Below are 22779 nucleotides of genomic sequence, written 5' to 3'. Positions count from 1 at the left end.
AATGTCATAGTATAGTATGTCCCCCAAAATCCAGATATAACATCATAGTATAGTATGAAGTCAACATCATAGTATAGCATGTTGCCAAAAGTCATGAAAAAACATATATGTCGTCCAAAATGATGAAAATACATCATAGTATAGTATGTCGCCGAAAGTCATGAAAAAACATCATAGTACAGTATGTCGTCCAAAATAGTGAAAAATCGTCATAGTATAGTATTTCATCAAAATCATGAGAAAAACATCATAATATAGTAATTCATCAAAATCATGAGAAAAACATCATAGTATAGTATGACATCCAAAATCATGAAAAAAATGTTCTAGAATAGTATATCATCCAAAATGATGAAAAAACAATATAGTATAATATGTCATCCAAAATCATGAAGAAAAGTCATAGTTTAGTATGTCAAAAAATGATGAAAAAACATCATATTATAGTATTTTGTCAAAATCATGAAAACAACAATGTAGTATGTCATCTAAAATTGTGAAAAAAAATCACAGTTTAGTATGTCGAAAATGATGGAATAACATCAGTTTTTCATCAAAAATTATGTAAAAAACATAGTGTAGTATGTCATCTAAAGTAGTGAAAAAACATCATAGTATAGTATGTCGAAAACAATGAAAAAACATCATAGTATAGTATGTCGAAAACAATGAAAAAACATCATAGTATAGTATTTTGTCAAAATCATGAAAAAAACTGTAGTATGTTGTCTAAAATTTTGAAAAAACATCATAGTTTAGTATGTCGAAAATGATTTTCTACTTTTTCACCAATTTCTTGCAAATGTTTGGGACATTTTTTCTTTTGTTGCTCATCGCCTTTCCATGACTTTTCATGACTGCACCTTTGAGCTAAAAAGGATCTGGTTAGTTAACTGTCAGTCATCATGTAATATACTAAATAAAACACCTGCCGCATGAGTAAACCTGTAGAAAGAAGGCTTTCAGCTCGTAGTGTGTCCACATTGCAGCCTGAGCCGCTGCAGCAAAACACAACACCATACATCTGATAAATCCATTTTAATGGAAAATGTAAAACCCTTTTGAACTTCAATGTACAAAGCATGTAACACTTGCACTTTAAAATTTGAATTGAAGCAAGCCATGTTTAAAAAAATACCTCAGTGAATGTATATATGTATATATTTACACATTATAGTAAACATTTTCATTATTTTAATCTTTTAACTTCAAAAGTTCACCATAGTAAATCTTAACTCAACAAAAAACAAGACAGTTCATTCTTTTCTTAAATAAATTACATCTTTTTTGTAAATGTCTCAATTTTACAGCAAATACTTTTTTTTTCATAAAATGCTGAAGTGTATAAGCCATTTTGTTCTTTCTTTACATATTACAACTTTACACAGTCTTTACAATAGTTTGGCAGTTCATTTTCAAAAACAAAAATGTATTTATGGCATGAGGACTGTAGAGCATCAGCATTTCCCAAAGGTACAGGCATTAGCTGGTGTGTGTGAGTGTGAGTGTGAGTGTGTGTATGTAAGTGTGTGTGTGTCCTCCATCACAGTAGAGCCGTATTACAACAGAAAACCACATACAAAAAGAAAAAAAAGAAACTGTACAGGTCACATTTACATGAATGCTTTTTTGTCTCAATAACATCGCATATCATACAGCTATAAAATAAATACATCTTCACAGAGGAAATAAAACAACGTATGAAAAAGAAAATTAAGAACAAAACAGCAACAGACAGAACTGGAACAAAAGGACAAGAACAGACAAATTACAGAAGGAACAACCAACGAGGGCGCAGCAGAGCTCACTGCCTGTTGACTCAGCTGATATTTCTGTTTTGCATTTTTCCCCTCTAATCCTTTTTTTTCCTTGATTTTTTTTGAACAGCAGAGATGACAGTTTGGGTCCTGATGCTGCTTGCTGCTGGTGATGCTGTCTTGATCAGCGAAATCTTCAGTCCAAGACGTGTTGCTGCTGCTACAGACAGGGATTAAAGCTCCTGGCCTTGATAATCCACAGCAGGTGACAGTTGGAGCAGTGGGCTCAGCGTCTCCATCGTCACTGCTGCTGCCTCAGCCTCCAGGTCAGTCTGAGTCTCCATGGAAACAAACCATCAGTCACACTACAGAGTTCAGTCTCAGCGGAGGCTCGTAGTGCCGTTTCACTCCAGCGTAGTGGCTTTCAGAATGTCCTCTGTTTCCCAGAATTCCTCTGTCCTCCCTGTGGAGTGAGTCTGTGGGCGGGGTTAATCCCCGTCAGTGCAGCGGCCCCTCTGCTCTTGGCTCTGTCTCTTCTTGGCACTAAAGGTTTTGGGGTGGGCGTGCCTTGAACTGGCCACCTGGGTGTGTGATGCAGGTGCGCTTCACACCGTGAGGTCCCCTGGGTCACATGACCAGCTCTGACCCGACCACCTGCTGTGGTCACGTGACACAGTCCTCTGTGTGAGGAGGTGGGTGTGGGGAGAGCAAGGTGCTGATGCGTCCCTGTCTGGAAGTTGTGGACGAGGCCGGGGGGGTGTCATGAGTTCTCCTCCTCGTCATCCTCCTCAGAGCTGCTCCTCTTCAGGGAATTCACCGCCTCCTTCACACAGTGGTACAGAATGTTCTTCACCTGAGGAGGAGGAGAGTTTTCAAAGCTGCACCGATTCCACAACAAGACCTCACATCCACATTTTAGCCCTGTTTCACACATAATCTCTGTCCACACACACACACCTGAAAATGCATAATCACATGACTATTCACACACAGATGGACAGACAGAGACAGACAGATGCACACAAACACAAGACAGATGGACAGACACAGACACAAAGACAGACACAGAAAGACAGACAGAAAGAAGCACAGACGTACTGACAAACAGAGAAACAGACAGAAAGACACACACACGCTGAGATGGACACAAACAGAAAGACACGCAGACAGACTGCAGACCAACAGACAAACAGAGACAGACGGAAAGACAGATGGACCCACACAGGCAGAAACACACACAGAGACAGAAAGAGCACAGATGGACAGATAGACATGGATGGATACACAGACAGACACATAGACAGGCAGACAGACGGAGAAACAGACAGAAAGACAGACCCACACAGGCATGCAGACGGAAAGACAGAAAAAACACAGATGGACACACAGGCAGGCATAAAGACAGACAGACTAAGACAGACAGAAAGACAGGTGGAAAAACAGAGACGGACAGACACACAGATGGACAGACGGAAAGATAGACAGACAAACAGAGAAACAGGCAGAAGGACAGACCCACGGAGGCAGAAACACACACAGATGGACAGACAGACAGACACACAGACAGACATGAGACACACACACACACACACTAAATAACACAAACACAGACAAAAAAACAGACAGACAAACAGAGTGACAGACAAAAAGACACAGATGGACAGACACAAGGACCCACAGAGGCAGAGACATACACAAACGGACAGATGGACACACACAGCCAGACAGACAGAGACAGAAAGACACACAGACGGGCAAACACAGATGCCTGTCTATGTGTCTGTCCGTTTGTCTGTCCAGACAGACGGTGAGACACACACAGATGGACACATGGACAGACGTGCGGACAGACAGAGACACAAAGATACAGACGGACAGACGGAAAGAGTGGACACATGGACAGACAGACAGAGACAGAATGAAGCACAGATGGATAGACATGGATGGATACACAGACAGACACACATAAAGGTTGAGAAACAGACAGAAAGACATGCAGATGGACACACAAACTGAGATGCAGGCGGTAAGACAGACACACAGATGGACACATGGACTGTCTGTCTGTGTGTGTCCTTTCAGGCGGACACACACAGACAGACGGAAATACAGACACAAAGACACAAATAGACAAGACAAATGGACACACACAGACAGACACAGACAAAAAAAAACAGATGACACAGTGACAGAATGACGCAGATGGACAGTCACAAGGACAGACGTACAGAAAGACAGATGGACCCACACAGGCAGAAACACACAAACAGACAGACACAGACAGAGACAGACAGAAAGACAGACACACAGACAGATAGACAGACACACAGAAAGAAACTGACGGATACACAGACAAGGACGGACACAAAGACAGACTGACAGGTGGACATACAGACAGACAGAGACAGAAAGACGCACAGATGGACGGATAGACATGGATGGAAACACAGACACACAGACGGGCGGACAAACAGAGAAACAGATAGAAAGAGACAAACAGACACACAGACCGACATGCAGATGGAAAGACAGACAGATGGACAGATGCAAAGACAGACGGACAGACACACTAACAGATGGGATACAGACAGACAGAGACACAGATGGACATATGGATGGACACACAGATGGACAGACACAGAAAGACAAACAGGCAGACACACAGAGGGACACAGAGACAGAGAGAAGCACAGATGGATGCATAGACATGGATAGATACAGACAGACACAAAGACGGGCAGGCAAACAGAAACAGACGGAAAGACACACACAGATGGACACACAAACAGAAAGACACACAGATGGACATGCAGACGAAAAGACAGACAGACAGGTGGAAGATAGATGGTGACTCACACCTCCTCATTTCCAACCCTGTGGATGGAGAATGACTGTGTGGTGTCCTCAGAGCAGAGGGACTCAATGTCCACAGAACATCACTGATGATGACTCATTCTGCTATTCTGTCTGTCCTCATTTTACACTGACACTGACAGACACACACACACACACACACACACACACACACACACACACACACACACACATACACACACACACACACACACACACACCAAAATGTTCTCTAGAGAAGAGTGAGAGGCAGGCTGCTGCAGCGAGTGAGACAGAGGACGGTCAAAGGCTGATTCTGGATCAGTGACAGATGACAGATGTTGTCTGAAACTGCCAACACAACACTAACAGTGTCCATGTGAGAGGGAACCAGTACACACAGAGTAATGAAACTCTTCTTTTATCTGAAGCTGACTGAGCTGCCGTCCCTCACCTGGAGTTTGTCCTCGTAGTTGACCTCCTCCTTGTTGGGCCGCAGCTCCTGGGTCAGGTGGAAGGAGTTGGCCACGTGCTCAGGGGACACAAAGTCATTGATGACCTGGACACAGCTGTGAAGGTTCTGGACCTGACAGACGGAACAGAGAGTGAGGACACATTACTGATCTCTGAACTCACATCACATCTGGACCCAGTCAAAGGCTCGTGTCACCATGTATGTAAAAAGGTCTGAAAACATGAAATACAGCATTGTGCTTACAAATGTGTGCTTTAAGACATCTGATGGTGTAAAAATATGCTTTTATGTAAAAAAATAATAATAATAATTAAGTTGTTAAGATAAGGTGTCCATTAAGCTCAAACAAATTTTATTAAAATTTCTGTAATTCTGTAATTTTTCTCCTTTTTAATAAATGCAACAACTTGATTGTCTGTCAGTACTTCCTGCTCCGAGCCCATTGGTTCCTACTGAAGGTTTAAATCTTTAAAGGTATACTATCTTAGATATACCAGGCAGGATTTTCCTAAAAAACTATGTTGTTGTATTTGTCTGCAGAGACTCTGCAGGTGAGGTCAGGACTGTATAAACAGGAAGTCAGCACGAGCCAGAGCGTAAGCAGCAGCCATCCACGAGACACAGGACCAAAACATGCAGACACAGAGGTGAAACAGCCAATGAGAATGAAGCTGAGAGTTGTCTTTTACAGTTTGCTAACATTTGTAAAAAGGTTCAGTGATGTCGTTTAACAGCTGGTCACTGTAGTTTTAAACAAACCTTCCTCTAAAGGCTCATTTATGCTCACTTTAAAAACAAAAATAAACACGTTTGAAATACAGCCAATATATGGCCCCAGAGGGCAAAGGTAAAAGTTCCACACATGGTGGAGGAGCTTCTTATATTGTAACTCTGAACAGAGAAAGCGCTGTAGACAGTGAAGGTCTGTGTGGCCATTAAATGCATGTGGATGGAGAATTCACTAATTTCACTAAAAGGTACTATAGTACTACTATGTAATATTATGTATTACTGATTCATGCCTTTCCGCAATGATTTAAATTTCCTCCATCGCCTACAGTCATACCATGCTTGAACTGAGCAACTACCTCCACAGTCTTCAGTGGTATGACTCCGAATCAACCATATCCACACGCTCTCAGAAAACGAGCACAAATATGATCTGGAGTATGGACAGATGGCGCCGTCTGTGTCTGTATGTAACGGCGAGCAGAAATGGGCCCTGACAGGAGGAAAATGTTACTGGGAACCTGGATTGACATCAGCTTTCTTGTGCCGTGCTCAGACGCCTGTCACAAGCATTAAAACCTGTGAAACCTGAGGAAATTCATTTGGTTTCTCAAACTTGGGGAGAAAGGCTATGAGCAAGAGATGCCTCACAAGGAAGTGGGGTTTCTTGCCTAATTTTGTAGGAATTTAGGTGACGATGAGAAAATGAACTAAAAATCTGGTAAGGTGAGAGATTAAATGATTAAAAATAAAAAACAGGAAATGTCCAGAGATGTTACTTATTGGCCAATATGGGATTAAATATTAGAACTATTTTTTCCAGTTTATCTCCTTTTTTTATTTTTATATTTTACCTCTTTAAAAAAGCTGTTTTCTTTTTCTTTAGCTTATTTTTACATAATTGTCTTGTACATTGGTCATTCTTGTACAAATTTCTCTCTAATTTTGAGTAATTTTGCATTAAGTTGCTCATTGCCTTCTCTCCATGTTTTTGAAAGAAATCAAGCCCACTGGCTCAGGTTTCAAAGGGTTTAACAAGTTTAAACCACTGATAGAAATGAAAAGGAGGCTGAATTCCTCCAACACAAGTCAGCAGTACTCAGTGCCATGAAATATTTTCATTATTTCACCAATCAGGTGATCTGTGTGTGTGTGTGTGTGTGTGTGTGTTATATGTGTGGGAGACAGAGAGAGGAAATATTGCACATACCTGGTGCATGGCCCCTGCTGGTATCAGCACAGAGTCTCCCAGGAACTGAACCACAGTCCAGCCCTGGACTCCGTGTTCGTCCAGCAGCCGCTGACGCTGCTTCCTGCTCAGGTACAAGCCCTGCTCCCTGATTGGGTCCTGGTCCAGCGGCACGTCCAGTCCCTGCTCCTGACAGAGCCCAGGTGGTGGTTGGAGAGTGAGGGGAGAGAGAGTGGTAGAGAGCTCAGTATTTGGAGTAAAGGTCACTACATGTCCATCAGAGACAGTTACTGGGTGTCTCTTTCAGAGCGCTAACCTTGTGCAGGAACTCCCGGATCTTTTCCATGTCTTTGTTGAGGTAGATGTGCCACAGTGCCCCCGGGGTCTCACTGGAGTCCTTGAGCCTCTTTCGAACCCCCTCATCCAGATCCTCCTCCTCCAGACGCTTCAACACTCCTACACACACATACACACACTCATGTTTCTCAGGCTGCTCTGAATTATTATGTACATTTTTTAAACAGCACATTGATTCTGTTTCTGGTTAACTAAATAATTCTTCACAGTTTAATGGTTCATGCTGTGTTCACATGGATTCAGGCGGACAGCAACCTGATTACCATTTTAGTGGATGAGACCAGGATGTAAAATTAGGCGAGGCTGGCAGAGAACACTGGTAACAGCATTGCCGTCCACGGTTAAAGTGTTTTAAATCTTTGCTTTCCTGCACAACGAAACGTGAACTGAAAGTTACACAGCTCTCTTAGAAAAACAGGAAGAAGCTAATAACTTTTAATTACATACAATAATAGACACTATATTAGAATATTGTCCTTTGATTTTTTTCTAATCTCTGTAAAGAATGTTGCATTACCATAGCAACATATCATTACGTGTTTGGTTTTGACTTCTGCAAAAATATACGAGTGTTTGTTTGTTTTGTCCCTGCAATACAGACGGCGTCTGTCTACCATCTGCTGGAGTCCATGTGAACGCAACACGAGTCGGTCCGAAACACATCCCTCCAATACCCACACTGCTCCTCTGCCCGACTGTCCAAAATCCACACTGACATGATTCACTTTACACTCATCTGACACAGAGAGGAGAGCTCAGCTTCACCTAATAACTAACCACTTTCAGTCTGTCTGATGAATACATGGCGTAACTGGACACATTCTGTGATATTGATCTAAAAATATTGTTTATACAATATTCATGCAAAAAGATCATGTTTTTACCACACCAGGCTGAAAAAAAGAGAGGGGGCTGCTATTTTAGCAATCTGGTCTTTCTGTCATCTTGTGTGCATGCCATTAAGGAACACTGTGGTTGTAACTGTGGTTCTTTGAGCATATGATTTCTTTTGCATCCATTTTTGTTTCCCACATCAAAGTGTGCTGTGAATTAAACAGGAGAATAAAACACATGCACAAGATATTCCAAATCAGGAAAAAACACTTTCTTTCAGTTAGTCTAATACACACACACATACATACATACAGTCCCACACACACACACACACACTATGGTTGGGCAATAATCAAATACCCCTACTGATGATAGTGCTAAAAAAACAACAAAAGAATCATTTAAAAGAGAGAGATGCTCATAGATAAATATTTCTGGTCTGGAGACACTGTTGCAATACCTACAAGTGGCCACAATGTCCAGGCAGTAAGAGTAAATATAACAGTAGAAGTAGTACCAGTAGTAGTAAATATTAAGTGCTGAAGTCAACTTTTAGAAGAGAAGTATTTGGATAATAAGTGACGTGTGTCAGTGTGTGTCTGTGAATCCTGATGTTCATTATGATAGATGGAGGACGTGAAGAGGACAACCATGGTGAGACAAAGAATTTAGCATTTAACTGTTTCCAGTAAGCCTTACCAGTTTTGGACAGGACTCCATTGCCTTTGGCTACTCCTACATAGACCAGGACAGAGACAACATCTGAGACTTCCACATGGAGGTTGGCAGTCCCAAAGTCCTGGTCCTGAGACGCAGCCACACCTGTAGGGAGACAAACAAGGGATTCATAAGAAGAGGGGCAGACTTTGGTTCTGTCTGCACGGCATTTAAATACAGAGACAAAAGTTGAGACTGCAACATTTACAGGCTGTAACAAATATACTCAAGTTGAGATTAACTGGAATCTACGATGATCAGACAACTATCAAAACCTTCCTCACTGCACACGTGTAAGTGAGGTGGATCTGAGGAGTATCTGAGGAGAACAGTTAAGTTAAATCAGTGCTGCTGTTTATGTTCTTCCTACCATAAGCACAGCAGAGTCTGGGTCCCAGATCTGGCCTGACAAAGAAAGAGGGCAGGTGGGAGGCCAGGTTGAGGTTGCCCTCTGGATCAGAGTACTCCGGCAGGGGCAGGTTCTTCATCAGGTCATCATATCTGCAACAAAACACCTCTTTCAGATGGGCTCACAATCATCAACTGTATTACCATCAGCAGCATTTTTAGCATATTAGAGGTTTGCATGAATGAAATAATGGTTTCGGTTGTAAAGCTTGAGATCCAACAGCACAGAGGGTCCAGGGGGAAAAGAGGTTTGATGTGTGTGTGTGTGTACCTGGAGGGCATGAGGGCCATGAACTCCTCTCCAGACGGCCAGTCCTTCAGTCTGTAAACCATAGGCTCTCCATCTTTGGACTTGGGCCGCTCTGAACAGGTGAAAAGACTTGAGTTAATCATCAATCATTGTTTTCAGGTTCACGTCAGTGATGAGTCACCACATCACTGACGTCACACACAGCTAAAGTATTTAACATTTTGAAACCTAGAGCAGAACCACTCAAGATGTTTTTTTTTGCCTTTTTTCCTTAGTTATAGATAGAAGAGCTTAAGCATGAAAGAGAGGGGATGACATGCAGGAAAGGGCTACAGGTTGGAGTCAAACCTGCGGCTGCTGCAGGAAGGGCAAAGCCTCTGTACGTGGGACACCTGCTTCAACAGGTGAGCTAACAGCTACCCCGAGAACTATATTTCTACTTATTATAATTATATATTTAAGATTAATTTGAGAAATTTCAAGAATTTTTTTTTTTAAACTAGTCATTTCCTCCCTTTTTTAAAAAAAAAAACTTCCTTGTTTGCTTGTTGTTTTTTTGTTTTGTTGGGTTTTTTTTGCTAATTTTCAGGTATTTTTCTTGTACTTTTTACCAGTGTCTTCCTAATTTGTGGGTAACTTCTCCTTAAGTTGCTTGTTGCCTTCTTCCCATGTTCTTAAAACAAATAAGGCCAATTTGCCCACATTTCAAAGGGTTAATCGATCAACCTGTGAAACCAAATGGAGATGAACTTACTGGTGATGTCTTCAAATCCATCCCAGAACTCCTTGATCCCGGAGTTGGACACCACCTGGTCTTTACAGTTGAGGAGGTCTCCCTGGTGGTCTGCAAACTCCTGGTTGAAGGAGTCGGCTTTCCACAGGCTGCCGTTCAGCCGCTTGTGGATCCCTGACACCAACACAGGCTGGACAAAACAAAACCATTCAAATGTTGACCTTATCTCTAATGACTTCACTGATTGCTTTTAATACAGCTCTGTTACTATGACAACTGCTGCTGCTTCTGGTTTTCACAAACGGATGTGTACCTGTCCTTGTTTCCAGCACTCTCTGAACAGCTTCCAGTTGTTCTGATTGCGGTGGTCTTTGAGCCACAGTAACCGCCTGTTGTTCAGCCAGCAGTGGGGAATATCTGGATACTGATTGGTTGATTCTTCGGGCGCTGGAGCAGTGACATGAGCTGACTTCTTCCTGTCTGGTTTGGCCTCCTCAGCAGCAGCTCGGGCAGGGTTGTTGTTGTTTCCTGGGTTAACCGGCTCCTGCTTGATGGATAGCTTGGTGGTGATGTTCTGGCGGCTGGCAGGGATTTTATTCTCAACCACTGAAGCTATGATGTCATCCAGGATGTTGGGCATGGTCCTGCCACCTTTCCCAGTCTACACAGAGAGGAGGACGGAGGAAGAACTACATTTCAGTATTTTATAACTCATATGTTTGTAAATTTGAAAAACTGACAAGATGTGCAGCTGATGTGATGTTGAAGGTTGATAGATAACATAATATTTTATGTGTATTTATTACACATATTTGATTTACAGCACACTGAGGAAGGATATACTAAGCAGATGATCACATCAGGTGTGTGTAAGTGTGTGTACCTGTGATGCGGTGGAGTAGACAGGTGCGAAGGCAATGCCTGCGTCAGTGGAGCCCAGCTTCAGCTTCCCTGCTGTTGTGGTGAGCAGGTCTCTGAGAGTGGAGCCCTGCTCTGTGCTGTTAGCCACCAGTGAGGTGGTCTTACACTGCTGCAGCACCTCCAGGCTGTCCCCGTCCTTGTCCTCCTTCACTGATTTACCCAGCACCACTGACTTGTTCTCTGTCAGAGGAGGAGGGAGGAGGGTTACTCACAACATTCATCATGACTACATGAGTCAACAGTGATAAAGAGGACTGACAACAAGTTAACAACATAAAAGTCCATAAGCCCTCCCCTCACCTTTCTTCTCCTCCCTGGACTTCTGCTCTGCCAGGTCAGCCAGGAAGTGCAGAGGAGACTGGGACTCAGGTGGGGTGACAGGAGCACTTCCTGCGTCACTGCCAGGACTGCTTCCTCCACCGCCCCCTCCGTTAGTCTCCACCTTGGTTGCTCCCTGGTCAGAGTTCTGCTGGGAGCCCGTCTCAGCTTTCATCAGAGACAGTTTATTACTGTGGTTCAGGACATTCTGCAGAACCTGCCACAGAGAGGAGAGGCTCAGTTCAATCTTTACCCTCTTTAAAAAAGTCTCAAGTGTTCATCCTCCAGATTCTGGCAAAATTACCCAACAAGATGCAAAACAAAGGTCTGTTAGTCTAACTCCCATAAATCATCAGCATATACATATCCTTCACAAAATGCAAAACAAGATCCCTGACTTCCTTTGCATGTGAGTGTACTAGTGTTTTAGCAGTTTCATGGTTTGATTTGTCCCCTCTGCTCCAAAGGAATAATAGAACATTAGAGCATCAACATGCCCACTGCCAGCAGAGACACTCCTCAGATCCACTGTCGTCTAATTCTCAGGGAGCGGAGCTGCTGTGTGCACCAACCACCGGGTGACATCTGTTAGGGACTGGCAAGACAGGTGGGGCCAGGCCCCCAGGAAAGAAGCTCAGCCTTGCAGCAAAATTTACCCAGTAGCCACTTGTGGTAATGCAGCAAAAAAAATCCCCTGCAGCCCTTATAGCATTTTCCTCACAGACCACCATAGTAGATAATAGAGGAGATGTCTGTCAAACTGTGAACAAGGTCAATTATGTTTCATGGTCTATTATAATTTTTGAGCCAAAATTTCCCGGAGCTGAGAGGAGATGTTTAAAAACCTGTGATATCATCACGCTGTAAAGGCTTTGGGCCAAGCAAGAAGTCACAGGCAGGGCCAGCAGGAGACACACTACTGCACATATTCAGTGGGCCAGATTCTGCCAAAGGAAATCTGAAAGGTAAAAAACTTTTTTGGCATGTGCACCAGTTGAGCAACTAAAGTCTTTGTGGGGCCCACTGGAACAACGTCGGGATTCCACTCTTACAAATGTAACAAAATGGCACTTAAGAATTTGAAGAGTTTACAAACAAATATAACTTGTTTGAAGCTGTCACAAAGCAACACTTAAGTTATGTCTACAAGGTATATCTAATGCATCTGGGGTTACTTGTGTTTAAATGGAGTCAGCCTACCATTTGCTGTACCCAAAATAATGTGTGCTGTGGCCCATTAGAATTCAGCGTGTAAGTTTTATAAGCACCATTTACAAGAAACTCTAAACAACACATTAGGTAACTCTAACAGTGAGTGGTACCTGTGAGACTCCGTTGGTGGCAGGCAGTTTGCTGAGGAGGTTCTGCTTGTTGGTGCAAGGACAGTGTGATTTGATGTTGTATTTGTCTCTCAGAGCGTGCATGGAAGTCACCAACTCTGTCAGCACTGAAACATCAAAGAGGTGCAGCAGAATTTAAACATTTCAGGAAAATAAAAATGTTGAAGGGAAAAAACTGTTAAAATAAAACATGATCCAGTCAGTTGGGATGAGATAGTTTCTCATTAGTGCAGCTACATGATGCATGTCACCGTCTGAGGTAATCTCCCAAAATAAACAGTCCAAAAACATAACTATCTATGTAACATTGCTGTATGTGTGCTCAAGAAATGACAAGACCAAGCAGCAAAGAGGTCTAGAGGACCCTAGTGTGAAGAGGAATATAAACAGAGTGTACTGTACCTGTGCCAGGTATGATCTGTGTTGGCATCAGGTGTTTGTGATCGTGGGGTTGGCCTTTGACACACTTGAGCCAGCCGTACAGCTCTTTATCTGATCACAGGGAAAAAGACACAAGGCAGTTAGTGGAATAAGAGCACAATGAGCACACGCTGCATCATCCTGCAGCTCACTGAGGAGTTCTGTCAAGGCACTGCTGTTTACTTCTTCCAGTGATGCATTCTCTGACTTCAGTTCACATCAGTGCTTCTTGAATTTTCAATAAATGCTGCTTTAACCCTTTAAAACCTGGAGAGGCATCACTTTTCTAGTGCTGCTTTGAGACATCTTTCACAAATGTTTAAACCCTGAGCAAGGTGTTAATTCTTTCAAAAAGAATAAAAAAAGGTAATGAGCAACTTGGTAAGAAACGTCCCACAAATTCCAAAAAATAATAGATTTAGAATTATTTTTAAATAATCTAGGGAAAAATGTCTAGGGAAAGGCTACTATAGAAAAAATAAAAGAGCTAAGGAAAAAGAAAACTAAATGTAGTGAAGTCTTTCTTTTATATTTTAAATTGTATTATTAAATTATTAAAATGTTTAAACACTTAAACACCATGGCCTAAATATGATGATAACCAGCATAAGAGTCATAAACAGGTTATTCATGTCCATGTAACTGCAGTCATGTTTACATGCAGGTTACCTGCAGAGACCTTATGCAGAAAATGTTACTTGTTTATTTGCACTGTAACAGCCTGGTTGATTTAATTTCATTATTACAAACCACATACAAGTCAGTAGAAAGACTTAACATCAACAATTCCCATTTACTTTGGATTTTAACCAAAAACTGTGGAACCTAAGGCAAGCCAAAAACACAGAAAAACAATAAAAGTACAGTACGATAAAGAAAGTTCTAAAGAAGTAAGTACAACTTGACATTTAAGACGTTCTGTGTAACCTTTGAGGCTACCTTTAATGTGGGTTTCATCCCCGCTCGCCTGCTAGAATCAGTTCACTGTCTGAGATGTGAGTGCATGTAAGACTGACTGTTTAGCTGCTTGTGTGGCCTCTTACTTGGCTGCTAACTGTCCAAACATGCACACAACTGACCTTTGGAGCTTCTCCTCTCCTTGGCCTTGTAGCAGTCCAAGCAGACAACAAAGCCACATTTCTGACAGACCCAGTGGATGTTGAAGAGGGTTGCCTCGCAGGCGTCACACATCTCCCTCACCCCCCTCACTGCTCGCTTCCACGCCAGCTTAGCTGAAACACACACAAAATAGGATACATTTCAAAAACATAGTTTGGGTTATTTCATCTTTATGTCAACCTTTTTAAATGACACCTTACCATCCTTCTTGACCCAGGTGGCTGCAGTATTCTCAGTCACAACCATCTGACAGAACTTGTCTCCTATGAAGCTGAGGATGTACTTGGCAGTGGCTTGGTCCAGGTGGCTCTCCTCCATCAGCCCAGGGACCCACAGGGCCAGGGCCTCATCATCAAACTGGTCCGGAGTTGAGAAGCCATCCATACGGATGACTCCATTTTTACTGTAGGAGAGCCTGGATGGGAGGAGACAGGTCACTAGCACCTCTGTCCAGTGAACAAGTAGATCAATATGAAAGGTGTCCTTCATGACAGAAGCAGAAACAGATTTCTTTCATGTTTAAGTTCAGCCGCTGCATTACTTTGAGTGGAAATACATTTTTTGTTGTCCATTTTATTGTGAAATAGTTTTACTATAATGCTGTAATAAGCACAATTGTGAGCCACTTTATTTGTTATGACTGGGAATGTTAAGGTTCATATGTAAAACGACTTTGAATATATTAGTCATTTATAATCTGTAACTTTTATAACAGTGCTACACCGAGTAGAATTGAGAGCTATTTCTAAAGACATTTTACTTTGTTTACTTATTTAATTTTATTTTAGATCACTATGCAGCACTAAGTCGAATTTGGGAGGAACTGTTTGGATGCAGACATTTTTTCTTGTATTGCATTACAGAGCTAGTGACTATAATAACTGTAAGTGCTTGAAATGTGCATGGTGCAGCTGTTTTATTAAGGTAAGTACAAGTATCAGATACTCAGTATCTAATGACTGCATATATTACTACAGTATATGAATACAAGTGTCATCTTCTTTTTGACATATCTGTAAATTTCAAAGCATCCATCCATCCATCTCTCTATATACTGTATTAGTAATCCTCATAACTCTCCTGTGTCATGTGGGCCATTTGCAATTATTAACTGGCTAAGAGAAACAGAATGAGACAATGGTTTTCTTTGTCTCTGTCTGCACATTTTGTCTCCATCTCTCTGTAAACCCACCCATCCTGTGGTGTCCTTAAACAACCCAGTCAGCCATATATATCCAAGCACATTACAGTACCAAAAGTAAAATCTCTCTCTCTTTCTCTCTTTCCCATCCATCCATCCATCCATCTCTGTTTATTAATAATCCATAATGCCCCTGTGTCAAAAAGTAGGGCAAATATAATTATTTACTGGCACGGAGTGACAGAATGAGACAATGGTTTTCCCCATGACACATCTCCCTGCACACCCACCCCATCTAAAGTGTCCTTAAACAACCCAGTCATCTCAGGTGAATGTTTATGAAATCCCAGTCTACTGCGTCAGACGGGTAGGTGGTGCCATAGGGTGAGGGAGCCAGAATTAGAAGTGGAGATGCAGAGAAGGGGAGGGGGAGACAGAGAGATTGCAGCAGCAGCAGTTCAGCAGTGAGGAAAAGATTATAGAGCAGAAAATCCTCTTTACCCTGTTAGACCCCAGACTGCAGCTGCTGCTTATCCAACTCAAGGATGTATGTGTGTGTGTGTGTGTGTGTGTGTGTGTGTGTGTGTGTGTGTGTGTGTGTGTGTTTTGTGTGCATTCACTCTGTGCATATAGATAGAGGCAGTAGATAGTGCACATGCCATATAATTAATAATCTATGTGTTGTAGCTCGGGCAGGATTTTTGATGACGACTCTCTCCATCTGTATTATTCTCTACAAGCAGCCTCTTAAACCAAAGCTCCAAGACTCGTTCTCTTTACGGAGAGCTATAGTGAAGGTACATGGAGTGATTGTTTATCCTTGAAGGGAAAGAAAGGAGCAAAGCTTCTACAGAAGCGAGGAAACCATCTGAATTAAGGCAAAAGGCAGAATAACATATGGGAAAGAAAAACATGAAACTATTACCGTCTGAAGTAGTAGAAGCGACAGAAGACAGGGGAGTGTGCCGGCTCCTCTCCCTTCTTGCTGCGGACAACCCTGCACTCCCGACACTTCTGCAGGTTGGGTCCAATCTCGGCACATGAGTCATCCTGCAGGAAAGACTCCCCTGTCTGCTTCAGCTTCTTCACCTTCCTCCAGTCCTTCAGGACAGAGCGAGGGATTCCATCTGAGCAGAGCGCACAGTATTAAGTCATTTACAGTATCTAAATACATTTTATTATTTTTAATAAAGAGTTCTTCATAGTCTTGTTGCTAAAGACTTCAAACAATTCAATCATAAACAGGGAAAATCACCAAAGGACAGAAGATGAGCTCTCTTTTTACACTTATAGAACATTTTGGCTTCAAATAGCAAAGAAGTTTGGCATTCATACATATCATGAAACTATGTTTTTGTGAGGTTTTTAAAGGTTCTTTGTATAAGGTTTTAAACTTTCTCGTTACGAAAGTTAATTGTAATGTCTTAGTTGTCTAAAAGAATCTAGCATTAGATTAATCACAGTTAATATTAGCTCTAAACACACTGTGCTGACCAAGCTCTCTTATGGTAGAGTCACTGGTCACATATGGTCACTTCAGGCTGCAAAAATCCAAGATGGCAACAGCCAAAATGCCAAACTAGGCTTCAAAATGGGAGTCCACAAACCAATGAGTGGCGTTACAATTGCTCTGTCCTTTATTTTATATAGTCCTTGGTCAAAACAAGAAATCAGCCAAGATTAACTTACAGTGGACTACTGTTTGTTCTATTATAATTACGACCAGGTGCTGTCATAATGCAGCAGCACAGGTCAGTATTAGTAAATACTTTCAAAGTGGTACAGCTAAATAGTCCATGCCTAAGAAAGGCTGAGTCAGGAATGGACTGAGTGCATGATGTTAGAAAAAGTTTAAGTATTGTGTCCAACTACAACTGGAATTTTAAAATACATGTAAACATGTTAGTCCGACTAAAATCTTACTGAGTCAAATTTATCTAAGTCAGACTAAAACACCTTGATAATGCTGTTGAGGGTCGATTTACTCTTTCATGAATGCGCCTAAACTGGACCTGAACTAGACCAGGCGTTCTGCACATGCTCCATAGTCCCCATACCGGAAGCATAAATAGCATAAAAAAACAAAATAAGAAGAAGTAGGGATGAAAACAAAACAAGACGAAGATAAAAAGCATAGAGTGCGTACTAAATACAGCACCAAAAAGTTATCCATGTTGTCACAGCCTGCTAACTTGCTTGGTATGTGACGTAATAAGTCAGGAAGAAGGTCCAATAGAACTAGCTGAAAGGGGCGTATCTCCACCTAACGTAGTGGAGTCAGGCATACTTCTGTCAATAGATGGATTCTCCAACACTGCTTGTATACTAGGACAAGGACAGTAGTCCAATTAAATGACCTAACTGAGCTCTAACTGTAGCTCCAATTGACTGTGCAGGTAATCTGTAATTGGAATCTTTCAATGACAACTGTTGACAGGAACAAAAAGACTAAATATTGCTGGCCTGTGTTAAAGCTTGCTGCCTGGGAAACTTTTGAGAGAAAAATGATAGACTTTTCTCCAGTAAGACTTACTGCTGCTGGCCAGTTTGAGTTTTGTCTTCTCTCGGGCTGATCTGAAGATGCCATTGGGCTTCACATCATCTTCCTCCTTGTCGTCTCCTTTCTTCTTGGCCATGTCATTCTGTTTCTTCTTGTAGGTGGGTTTAGGCTGACGCTTGGCTCGGCCCTCCATTTTGCTCTCGCTGGCATCTGAGTCGTCTCCCCCGCTTTCAGATGCAGACTCGTATGACCGCTTGTTCCCTCGCCTTGATGAGGGAGCTGCTCTCCTCTCCTCCCCTCCTCCTGCTCCAGCTGCTACTCCTCCCACCTTCTCCTCCAGCTGTCTCTCTCTCTCAGCTTTGCCTCCAGCATCTTTGCTCATCTCCATCTCACTGGAGGTGGAGGCGCTGAGGTTGACTGTACAGGGCTTGATCATTTCTGACATGGCTGTGGTGTTGCTTGTGCTGGTGGTGGTGCTGGGCAGTTTTTCTGGCTTAGTACTGGTGGAGATTGTAGTAGCAGTAGTGTTCCTGTCCTCCTCTGAGTGGCGAGTTAACCAGGCTTTCTTTAGCTTGTGATAGTTACTGGGCTGCCCGCTGCTTGATGAGGCTGATCCAGAGGTCTGGCCGTTGGGCAGGGGACTGGACTTTCCTGTCATGCTCCCACTTGCCGAGCTGCTGCTGCAGCTGCTGCTGCTGTCGATCGAAGATGATGAGGCTTGGCTGGAGGAGGGCGGAGGGGGCGAGCTGTGAATGGGAGTTTTGTCGACTGAATCCGTAGGCAAGGAGCAGTTTCCAGATGTGACTGCTGAGGGAGCAGTGGAGAAGTTGCTCCTGGATTGGGCTGCAGCCAGGGCAGCTTTGTGCTTCTTCAAGTGGACAAAGGAGGAGGAGTAAGGCTGATTGGAGCCTGAAATGGAGCTAGGTGTTGGGGTGAGACTTGGACTGGACTGGGGTGTCCCTGCTGGACTAGGGGGAGGCAGAGACCCTCCTGGAGATGTAGTGCGTGAGCCTAAGCCCTCCTGGTAGTCTCCTGGTCCTGAGTGGCCGAGCACCCGGCCAATTTTATGGGCTGAAACGTCTCCTCGTGCTGAGCCTGAGTAGCCCTGCTCAGGGATGGTTGTCCCACTGAAATTCTGTATGCCAAAAACTGATGCGGCTGAAATGTCAGTCCTGCACACAGAGTTTGTGATACCGACTCCAATAGTTCCCTGCACGCCACGTTTTTTATACTGGATGCACATGTCATCCAGGTTGGAGTTGGGTTGGATAACCCTGCCAGCTACAGCTTCTCTTACACTCTCCCCTAATCGAGGAGATTCCGCCTGAAGCGTGGATTGGTAGAACCTCCCCTGGGGGAGCTCCTTAAGGATCATAGCACCAGATTTGATAGCACCAGGACCGTCATACTTCATAGATGTCGATGGACGCACAATGACTGATGCCATTGCAGCTTGGGGCTTTCCCCTTGACACTCCTTTCTCTCCAGAGAATGAGCCTCCTCTTTCCCGAATCATCTCTCCACCTCTCCACCCGTCTGCAGATGAAGTCATAATCTCCCCACTCATGGCTGAGGCCACAGAGGTGATGGCGGCAGCGTTTCCATGAACTTTGACGTCCCTGAGTTCCGGCAGCAGTGTGGGGGGCTTCTGCTGCTCCGCTGATGTTTTGCTACCAGCTGCTGCTAGGCTAACTGGCTGGATGGGTGTGAGAGTTGGTGGAGACAGGCGTCCGCCGTAACCTGCTCTCTCCCTCTCTCGCTCCCTTTCCTTCTCCCGCTCCCTCTCTCGTTCGGCAGCCTCTTTGCGTTCCAGCGCGTGCTGTGTGGGCGGATGGAAGACAGGCGCTCGGTGGAGAGATGGCATTGCCCTGAGCTGGTGTTGCTGCTGCGGTTGGTGGTGGTGGTGGTGGTGGTGATGGTGGTGGTGGTTGGGTGCTGAGGAAGAAGAGGACAATGCAGAGGAGGAAGGAGAGATGGCAGGGCTGCGGCGTTCTATCCTGTCCATACCTGCGAGGTGCTGATGTTGCTGTTGCACTAGTGTCACCTGCTGGCTGAGCTGCTCAGTGATTTTCCCCGCTAAACCCTCTCCCCCCTCTGGCTGGTGCTTAATGAGAGGAGGGGGCTTAGAGAGGGAGGCTTTGGAGCTATAGCTGCCCAGGGACAGAGCTCCCTGACTTGGCACAGCCGCCCCGACACTGGCCACAACCCCTGGACCTCCGCCAGACACTTTCTCATAGTAAGAGCTGAGCTCCTTGGAGGGGTAAAGTCTGGGAGGCTCATTCACCACACTGTTGGACAGCGTGGTAAAGTAGTTGCTCTTTTCTGATTGGATGACATGGGGATGGATGTGGCCAGCCTTGGGGCTTGGGGAGGCAAGAGCTGGTATCCGGACAGGGAAGGCTGGATCTCTGCTTCTCTCTCTGTCCCTGTCCATCACATTGTCAGTGGTGCGTTGGATCTTAGCAGTGAAGGGTGCGACCTCGATGCTCTCTTTCAAAATTTGCCGATTCTCCTCTTTGTATTTACTGGCTCTGTCTGCTGCCTGAGCTGCATCCTGTGAAAGAAAACACAAATATTGTTTGCTCATTTTTAGACACACACAGTGCAGCACTCCTGCTACATCTTTAAGGTCATTGGATTTACACATAGACCACAGGGGCTGCGGTGGTGTCCACCTACTGTTAAACAAAGAGATCACTGTCACCTTGGACAGGCGTTACTGAAAAGGCTCAAAAGAAAGCAGACAGATCTTTGGCAAGATAAGAGTCATTTTAAACAATACTCCATCATACGGATCATCTATCATCATAACAATGCTTCATTAAACAGTGCTTTATTTAACCTTACTATAACAATATTTGATTTGATTTGATTATAACAGTACTTTATTTAAATTAAAGCTGCAAGCAGCGATGAATGGGCCCTTGCACCTCCATGCAATTCGGGGTTACTGGCATGACTCCCAACTGTCATGATCTTTATTTTAGCATTTGATGCGAAGAAGAAATCATTTTAACAATACTTCAACTTTATTAAACAGTGCTTTATTTAACCTTACTATAACAATATTTTATTTGACTTGATTAGAATAGTACTTTATTTAAATTAACTATAAGCATACATTAACTATATAATAACAGTACTTAATTTGATTTTATTGTAACACCACTTTATTCTAACAGTACTTTAAGCAACCTTACTATAACAGCACTTTAACTATATTCTAACAGTACTTTAACTTTATATAAAAAACTATGTTAGAAAACTGCTTAATTTAACTTTACAGTAATAGTGCTTTATTTAACTTTACTGTAACAGTAGTTCATTTAGTAGTTTAGTATTTCAGCAGCCAATATATACTTTGCATCGCAATATAGTCAAAATCAAGCAATTATGCAGCCAATCATGCTGCGTGACATTTCTATTTGTGCTCCTGCTACTAATAACAACAAGACAGACATAACAATAAGACCTTGTGTCAGTAGTGTACCTGTGTATTAGCCAGGCGAGCCTTGCTGTGGGGGTCCAGGTAGAGGCGGTGTAGGTGGACATCTTTCCCTGTAGGGGTTCGACTCCTGTCTGTATGCTCCTGTTTCAGATGGGCCAATGTCAACGTCCTGATGGGGTCCACAAAGCTTTTCTTCTCCACATCTCTGCACACAGACAAGTCAAACACATAACAAGTCATTACATTACACAGGTTTAACTGTATGTGCTAACTGAAATCAGGAAAGTAAGGATTTTTGTGGATTTATGAAAGACGAAATAAAAACAAGTTTAGGCTATCTGCAGGTATCATGAGATTACTGGCTGTTGAGCGGATTTTAATGAACATAACATAACTAGGCTAATGAGAGAGACAAGCTATGCATGATGTTTCCTTTATGATGCTGTGTGTTTGTGTGTGTGGGGGTATTCAGTGGTGTCTAAGTAATGGCTGGTGGTTACATAAGGAGAGCACAGGCTGCTGAATGAACAGCATTCTGTCTGAACTGCTTTAATATTGGATTAGTGCCACTTCACTTCATCTGGCTGACCTGGCGCTGCCTGTCTCAGAGCTAACTTAGCTCTCTTGCTGCTCTGTGCGTGCTCTCTGAACACATCTAGCTTTACAAAGGAAAGGGCACACCATTGGACTGTACAAGACAAAAGCAATGCCTTGTGTTCCCACTGACTCTGGGATCTTTCACAGACTATCCCCACACTGCAGTGCTTTGCTGACTAGCTTCCAATGCAGCTGGCCTGAACATCAACTAATGCTATGATGCTATGATGTGTGAAAATAGTTTTAGCTGTACACATTTTAAACAGATGGCTTTTGAACTTCCCTTGACCTCACCAGGGAAGTTAGTCATTTTCCACATACTCCCTGCCTGAAGCCTGATTCATGCTATTTCAAGGCAACCCAAATCAGACGGTGTGTGGAGTAAAAACTAAGCAACAGAGTCCTTGAATGTTTTCATAATTAATTTACATGTTCTGAACAGATCATTAAAATGTAAGGGAGCGCTGGTTGGTTTCAATGTCCCATTATTAAACATGCATTTTTTAATTCAATTAGTTATGCTTGATTGGTGTTAGACTGATGGTACATTCCAAGGTGTTTTCACATAAAAGAACCAAACTCTCTAAAGTGGACCAAAAACTGGACTAACAGAAAAAGGACTCCATTCTTTTTGTGTTCACATTGTCATGTCATTTGAAAGAGGACCCAGGTCCCTCTGTGGTCTGCACTCTGA

The 22779-nt window shown here is 43.1% G+C and overlaps 1 protein-coding gene across 3 annotated transcripts in view; it reads right to left on the bottom strand.

The window, feature by feature from the left end:
- Window positions 1–1023: 1023 nt before the first annotated feature.
- jmjd1cb (jumonji domain containing 1Cb) overlaps window positions 1024–22779 on the bottom strand; it is a 175036-nt gene continuing 153280 nt past the window's right edge. For 2 of the 3 annotated variants that reach the window (XM_042508073.1, XM_042508075.1), the window contains 18 exons: window positions 21531–21693; window positions 18074–20594; window positions 16466–16667; window positions 14600–14814; window positions 14360–14512; window positions 13263–13352; window positions 12843–12967; window positions 11503–11737; window positions 11165–11382; window positions 10595–10942; window positions 10303–10471; window positions 9570–9660; window positions 9261–9391; window positions 8873–8995; window positions 7299–7438; window positions 7004–7171; window positions 5044–5175; window positions 1024–2610 (listed from right to left, as the gene is read on the bottom strand). In XM_042508073.1, coding sequence (XP_042364007.1) covers window positions 2518–2610; window positions 5044–5175; window positions 7004–7171; window positions 7299–7438; window positions 8873–8995; window positions 9261–9391; window positions 9570–9660; window positions 10303–10471; window positions 10595–10942; window positions 11165–11382; window positions 11503–11737; window positions 12843–12967; window positions 13263–13352; window positions 14360–14512; window positions 14600–14814; window positions 16466–16667; window positions 18074–20594; window positions 21531–21693 — 5317 coding nt within the window. In that variant the 3' untranslated portion in view covers window positions 1024–2517. The remainder of the gene's footprint in view (window positions 2611–5043; window positions 5176–7003; window positions 7172–7298; window positions 7439–8872; window positions 8996–9260; window positions 9392–9569; window positions 9661–10302; window positions 10472–10594; window positions 10943–11164; window positions 11383–11502; window positions 11738–12842; window positions 12968–13262; window positions 13353–14359; window positions 14513–14599; window positions 14815–16465; window positions 16668–18073; window positions 20595–21530; window positions 21694–22779) is intronic. The other variant, XM_042508074.1, reaches the window with a different exon arrangement.

The sequence above is a fragment of the Plectropomus leopardus genome, chromosome 19, assembly GCF_008729295.1.
Source record: "Plectropomus leopardus isolate mb chromosome 19, YSFRI_Pleo_2.0, whole genome shotgun sequence".
NCBI lineage: Eukaryota > Metazoa > Chordata > Actinopteri > Perciformes > Serranidae > Plectropomus > Plectropomus leopardus.
The sequence above is the reverse complement of the archived record's forward strand: the minus strand, read 5'-3'. Positions and strand labels throughout refer to the sequence as shown.